This window comes from Berghia stephanieae, chromosome 5 (assembly GCF_034508935.2).
Source record: "Berghia stephanieae isolate SIO BIC M18660-M18661 chromosome 5, UCSD_Bste_1.3, whole genome shotgun sequence".
NCBI lineage: Eukaryota > Metazoa > Mollusca > Gastropoda > Nudibranchia > Aeolidiidae > Berghia > Berghia stephanieae.
The window spans coordinates 9,462,666-9,470,031 of record NC_088364.1 but is presented as its reverse complement, the minus strand read 5'-3'; the positions used below and the strand labels follow the sequence as shown (position 1 = coordinate 9,470,031).

The 7,366-nt window shown below is 38.6% G+C and overlaps 1 protein-coding gene across 1 annotated transcript in view; it reads left to right on the top strand.

Moving 5' to 3' along the window:
* LOC144972351 (uncharacterized) overlaps positions 1–6,206 on the top strand; it is a 60,984-nt gene extending 54,778 nt beyond the window's left edge. The window contains exons 19-23 of the mRNA XM_078913449.1: positions 260–354; positions 2,482–2,664; positions 3,259–3,346; positions 4,628–4,727; positions 5,105–6,206. Of these exons, the coding sequence (XP_078769575.1) occupies positions 260–354; positions 2,482–2,664; positions 3,259–3,346; positions 4,628–4,727; positions 5,105–5,262 (624 nt within the window). The 3' untranslated portion in view covers positions 5,263–6,206. The remainder of the gene's footprint in view (positions 1–259; positions 355–2,481; positions 2,665–3,258; positions 3,347–4,627; positions 4,728–5,104) is intronic.
* The last annotated feature ends 1,160 nt before the right edge of the window (positions 6,207–7,366 follow it).

Sequence of the window (7,366 nt, the reverse complement as noted above, 5' to 3'; positions counted from 1 at the left end):
AAACGGAGAAGCGTCTATGGGAACAATACAGACATGGACGAAGGGTTTGTACCCGAACCGTCCATTGTCTGTATTGTTCCCATACAAAGCCTCTCCATTTTCACTCGTTCTTTAGCATAAAATAAACACCACCCTAGTCACCAGTTATAACCAATAAATCTACCAACTTTATCATTATATAATAATAAAATCCCATTCCCAACTTGATATTCTTCTTTCCATTTCACCTTCCACCAACCCCACCCAAACTTCCCAACAGGCCATTCTACAACAGTTTCTGAGAGACATGGACAACAGTGAGATTCCATACATCAGCACCCAATGGCACACGGGGAGAAAGCACATCTTTTTCAGGTCAGCCAATAACACACGTAGTCATTGATTTCACGTCAAGATCTGAACAATAAGTAGTAAAACCAAAAACTAGAGGTGCCTAAATAAGTCATTAAAATGTAGAGAAAGATAAAGGGGGTAAATGTGACTCATAAATAAGGGTACAACACAAAACAAATGACGGATCGCTTGTGTGTGTGTGTGTGTGTGTGTGTGCGTGTGTGTGTGCGTGCGTGCGTGCAAGGGAAGAGAGAGAGAGAGAGAGAGAGAGAGAGAGAGAGTAATGAGATCAAAACTGTATATAAATATATATCAAGAATAAGGTAGGGGGACGGGGCGGGGGCAGGTGTTATTGAAGAATACTAGACGGCGATAGTGTTATTATTAGCCCCCTTCCTACCCTTTTAAGATACATTAAAAAAATATATATATATCGATTGGGGGGGGGGGGGGGGGGGGGGGGCAGAGTTGTATTGACTCATTTGGGCACCTTTAGATTTTGGTTATGCCAGTCAAAGCAAGAAAGAAAAGTGTAAGATAAAAAAATATCCCAAAAAATCAGTCTGGCCAGTCGAAGTAGACTTATTTTTTGAGATGTTTTTTTTTCTTGTTGTTTTGGCTGGCACCTTTTTATACACACGTGTTCATAACTTTATCCTACAGCGGTGCCTGCTTGCTCCCTAACTTATCAATTTGATGCTATACAACATATAAATCATGTTAAGTTAAAAATCTTGTAGGCTAGGGTACCCTAAGTTCGACAGTGGCTTTAAGTTAGACACTTTTTGATAAATTGTTTTCAAACGTGTTATCACCAAAGTTTATGTTTTCGGACATAAAAACATTGATACCATCTTAACTTGCTTTCGATTTCGCCTGCTTTCCGATTTAAAAATTGATGAAAACTATTATTTTTGTTAGACGTCTATAAACGTAAACTTGCCGTTGGCCAGGGTGGCAAGCAATTGCTATTGTCCGTTTCACGCTATAGAAACTGGGATAAACTCCGACTCCATGGGTCTGATGGCTCTAAAGGATTTAAGTTTTTTAAAAACTACTTCTTACACTATTAAAATTAAAAAGTTTCTAATTCTAATAATGTCGGCTTTAAATTCGAAGTTAAGTACAATGGAATCTGTTTAACCCTCTCCTTACCACCTACAGCAAAATCGTCACATTTGTTGCGACACAAACATTTTTCTTATTCAGATTTATTTTGTACGTCACAAACTTTGAAGAATGGTCTTTGTTTAATCAATAAGAACATAAATATGTTTTATAGAGAGCTTGTTTGAGTGAAAATAATCAATTTTTCTGCTGGGTAAGCCTGCCATTTTGGGAAAATACTGACACTGAAAATGATCGGTAAGGAGAGAGTTAAAGTCAACACTTCTTGCTGGTCCCATATATTCTGTTCTTTATATCAACGTATTCCATTGACTGATAATGAATAAAGTCAACCCTGCTTTAAGTCAACCAATCGTTCTGATCCAGCGGTGTCTGCTTTATCAGGATGCCACTGTACACTCTTTACTCTGATATAATATAAGCGAGCTTTAGCAAATTTATCACGCATCACGTTTCACGTATCTATCACAAAAGCATATGCCGCTGTGCGATTTTATGTAATGTTTGCTATTTGGTCTTCTGGGGTGATATTCGCTTTCAGATCGGAAGGTCCTGGGTTCGAGCCTCGCTCGGCGCATAGTTTAGTAATTGGTTGGAAAAGGTTCTTTACTCACATTCTCTCACCATACTAAGGTGTAAAATGAGTACCTGGCCATTAACAGCGTTGTCTCTGTCAGGGAAAAAATGTAATATCGCCCAACAGGCGTCATGTCTCGTTCTACATGTATGTTACGTGTTACTGTTCATCAGGGACCCTTTGTAAAGCGCGTTGAGCACGTTAGTGGATTTAGCGCTATATAAGAACTCAAGTGGTTTTTTTTTTTTATGTGTCACAGAAATGTTTACATTATGACATTCATTAAAAAATCGCATAGCGGCACTATTTTTTTTTTTACACTTAATGAGAATGAATATAAGTATTACGTGTAACGTAATGCGTAATACGTATGATGTGCTAGACCTCTCTAATAAAGGATTGAGACGACGGATCACAAATTTAACCCAATATTCAACTTCTAGTGAAGGCACCAGGCAATGTCTGGAGGGAATGAGACAGGAGAAGATAATAAGGGCAACCAGTGCCGTTCAAAAGGCGTGGAGACAGTACAAAAGAAGGATTTCACAGCACAAGAAGAAAACGAAAGTACAAAATGTCCCGAAAGGTCTCAAGAATTTGGACGGTTTTAACATGTGCTCTCCAAGGTAACGATGAATCGTCATCATTATCATCATCATCATCGTCTCGTCGTCGTCGTTATTATCAACATCATCATCATCATCTTATTCGTTAACTTCATCATCATCATCACGAGAGTCATCATCATTATCATCACGATAATCATCGTCATTATCACCACCACCACTACCACCACTACCACCACCACCACCACCACCACCACCACCACCACCACCATTATCTTCCTCCTCCTCTTCCTTCTCCTCTTCCTCCTCGTTATCATCATCACCATCACCCCATCACCATCAGAAGTGGCTAAGTCCAAAATTCATTTGTTTTAAAGAAAAAAGAGTTTAAAGCTGGGGGAGGGGGGGGGTGGATTCGATTCATAATAACCATGTTAATGTTTAATTTGAGGAATCAGTAATTGCTACACATAAGTTAATAGTAATTAAGAGACATCATGAAACAATAGTAGCGGTTACATTGATGATTTTTTTAAAAAAATCATTTTACAATGAATTTTGGGGTTTTGGGACATAGTCACTTCTAGCATTCCGCCGGCGACACATGAATTTAAATATTAATTATAGTGATGCATGCATTTTGTTAATCTCCAGACCAGAGCTCCCTCCAAAAGGAGAGAAAATCGAACGGATAGAGCCTGGTCTACTGTCTTACATTTGCAAACTGATGGATATTGAAACGGTAAGAAACGACGTCTACTCATTTGCAGGTCTCATAACCCAAATTATTGTGGGCTCATTGTTGTAATGGAAATATACTCAATGATAACAATGTTAAATCAAGTCCATAATGGAAAGCAGAAATCATGACGTCATAACTTTCTCTCTTCCGGTTCAAAACTCATTGGAAGTATGTAACCTGTCTTCCAGACGATGCATAAATTATAATAAATAGGTCACATAATGAATCATAAGGTGGCATGACTATTTTAGTAGTAGGATGTAGAGATTCTTATGATTACGGGCAAACATGAGGGAGGATGGATGACCAACATTTACTTAGGTTAGAAAATAAGAAGACATCACTCCGAAACCAGAAGATCAGACTGCTTTTACACTTCCAATGAGTTTGGAACCAGTATTTTGACTTCACACTATCGTTCCCTATTGCGTTCATATATTATTATGAACACGTCGATAAGGAACTATACATATGTCCAAAGCCTCATACCGGTGTTGCGTCTGTGTGAAAGACGTGCGGAAAAGTGAATTGAAAGTTAGAACAATCTGAAATGCTATAAGACTTTAGTGCATCGCGAGATGGGCGAGCGGTCAAGACATTGCACTATGACCCGGATTATCCCGGGGTTCAAGCCCCGCTTCAGAAATCTTCGTATTATTCATTGCGCAAGATTACAAACCCGTAGTCGGTTAATTTGGATACCATGGGTGATTCCTGTTGAATTGGTGGCTGCACGAATGAATGAGGGTGTGAATGACCAAATGAATGAAAAATAAGATGGACGCAATGGATAATCGGGTAAACAAATTAGTCCATCGAATGAGACTTGCCCTGAGCGTATTACTCAACCAATCAATCAGTCATTCAATCCAAAAAAAAACCCAACCAATTAATTAATTAATCAGTCAATGAACCAATCAATCAATCCTTCAATCAATCAATCATTCAGTCATTCAATAAATCAATCAATCCTTCAATCAATCAATCAATCAGTCATTCAATCAACAAAACAATCCATTAATTAATCAGTCAATGATCCAATCAATCAATCAATCAATCAAACAAACAATCAAGCAATCATTCGATCTAGAGGACTACTTTATCTTCGTGTCTTGTGTATAACCTGAAGAAAGCCAAAAGCCGAACGTTGTTTACTTTGTATTACCCCCCCCCCCCCCCTTTTTTTTTTTATAGCAGTCACATTCACTCACTTTATTTTTCTATCATTTTATTGGCTCATTTAGGTACCTCTAGCTTTTTTTTATATATTTGTTTTGACAGTTAAAGCCCCCTCCATTGCCTGCCAAAAGGAACTACTCCATCCATGGAAACGTACAGATTAGTTTCCCACAGTCCAGGTGTATGAAAGTTGCCTACCCTGGTGAGTTGAGAGTAGTATTTGATGATGATGATGATGATGATGATGATGATGATGATGATGATGATGATGATATTGATGATGGTGGTGGTGGTGCTGGTGCTGGTGGTTGTAGTGGAGGTGGAGCTTATAATGGTGATGATGAATCATGATGATGATGATGATGATGATGATGAGGATGATGATGATGATGATAATGATGATGATGATGCTGGTTTTATTTGTTGAACATTTGAAGATCATCTGAGATATTTATTTATTTTGATCACAAAGAAAAAAAAAGAAATTATTATTCCCATTTTTTCTTTATTTTCCGTTTCACTTTTTCTTTCTTTTTTATTTTTTCCATTATCATATTGACCCTATTTTATAATCTTCAGAGGGAGACCACTCTAAAGAATTGTTACGCAAAGGTGAAATTGTGACGGTTTTGGGGCCCTCCATGAACGACGGGCATCTGATGGTACAGAAGCACGAGCAGGTTTACCAAGTCCCCTACACATTCCTGGAAATCCAGACACACGGCACGACAACTTAGATGGCCGGCGTAGACAAAGCAGTGCTCTTCTAACTCCCGGAAGAGTTAGATCCAAGCCCCGCTGTCTGCACCTGATCTCCTACTTCCACCAAAGCCCCCCGCCGTGGCCTTCGTAACTCGTGGCCTGACATTGACCAACAAATGACGTCAAAAGAAAAGTCTTGGCCACAAAAGAAAACAAATCGTAAGTTGTATTCAACAGTTCAAATAATGGGATCACTTGTTTCCTTGACCACTACTCAAGACAACTCACTTAGGCGGTCCGCAGACCTGAAAAATGACTCCAAAATGTGGGTCCTAGTGTCCGGCTTGAAGTTAACGATGGCTACGCCCCCAACCCCCTGAGCAAAACACTCAGCGCTCTTAGAATATGGCACAGTACTTCGTTGTTGTTGACGTCTGTGTCTGGATTATCTCAGTCTTCTCTCGATGATATAGATAGTATGCGCTTGGCTAACAAGCTCATAACATTGCCATCCGGAAGTATAGCGGACCAACACACAAAACTGTGTGTATCCATGAACGTGTATAGTCGGGTTAATACAGTTAAGTGAGCATTACTCATAAACGCGGATGGCAAAAAACAATAACAAAGACCTGAGTGACGTCATCTTCGAACTACCTATACCTCAATGATTTTTTAGCTTTGTGAGTTGTCATTAGTAGAGCTTAAGGAAACAAGTGATCCCATTGGTTGAACTATTGAACACAACTCACGCCTTTTTTTTTTTTTTTTTTTTTTTTTTGCGACCAAAGACTTGTCTTTTGACGTCATTTTTTTGGTCGGTGGCAGGCGATAAGTTAACGATGGCTACGGTCAGAGTCACGGAGCCGTAGTTTATCACGGTTTCAAAAAACGTGAAACGGACCCAAGCAAATTGCTTGCTACCATTTGACGCTAGTCCATCGTCAAAGTGCTTTCCGCCAGATCTAACAGACCCAGCTGCCCAATTACTGCTGGGCGGACGGGAGAAGGGGGGGGGGGGGGGGCACACGAAAATCTCGACTTCACTGGGGATCGATTTCGATCCAATTACGTGTGAAGGGAGTGCTCTACCGAGTGAGCTATCGAGAACTCCCGAGTACGAAGGAATGGATTTTTATTTTATTTCACTTGTATGATGATGGGCTTTAATTTTTAAAAATAGTTCTCTCTTTCTTTCTTTAGTACTTTCTTTCCCTTTTTTCTCTCTCTCTTCTTCTATTTCGTTCTTTTCTATCTTTTAACATTCTTTTCTTTTCTTTTTATTGTTGTTGTTGTTGTTGTTTGCTTTGTTTTATTTGGTATTCGTATGTGTTTGCGATTTTAGTACTCATGCTGTTCTATGAATGAGATTCAATTAAATCTGATTGTTTAGACTCTCGTTTAGTTCTTTTACTTTGACGTTTTATGACGACGACGACGACGACGACGACGAATGTGATGATGATGATAATGGTGATGATGATGATGATGATGATGATGATGATGATGATGATGATGGTGATGACGATGATGATGACGATGATGATGATGATGGAGTGGTGGTGGTGTTAGTTGTATTAATGGGGTGGATGTGATATGTTTGGTTACGTGGTGGTCAGAGACCAGAGATTTGCGATCATTGTTACCATCCTGTCAATGGTCATGCTAAACTTTGCTTGGCATGCTCTTGGAATCTAATATATTACAGAATGACATAATCAGTCGGACGGTGAAAAGGTTTGAACTGAGATATTGCCAAGTTTAGTTAGAAGGTGAAATTTTTTCAAAAATGAATTCTTGTCATAAATAATTAAACCAACCCTTTTTGTACATCTTAGGGAAATATCAAAGCTTAATTTCACTTCTAAATATTTTTTACAGCTAGTTAATTTGAAAAATTATGAAATTTGAGAAAACTTAATAAAAAATCACCCGATTTACGTTAAATAAAGATTAAAATGCTCTGGGGAGCATATTCTTTCAGAAAATGAAAAAAAAAAAATGAAATCCCAAATTTTCACCTTCCTACTGATTATGTCATGCACTGACACAATATCTGTTCCCTGTTTGAACCAATTCCCCTTTTGTCTTAGTTTTTCCTGGGTGCTTTAAATGTAATTCTATAATTTTTTGACGATC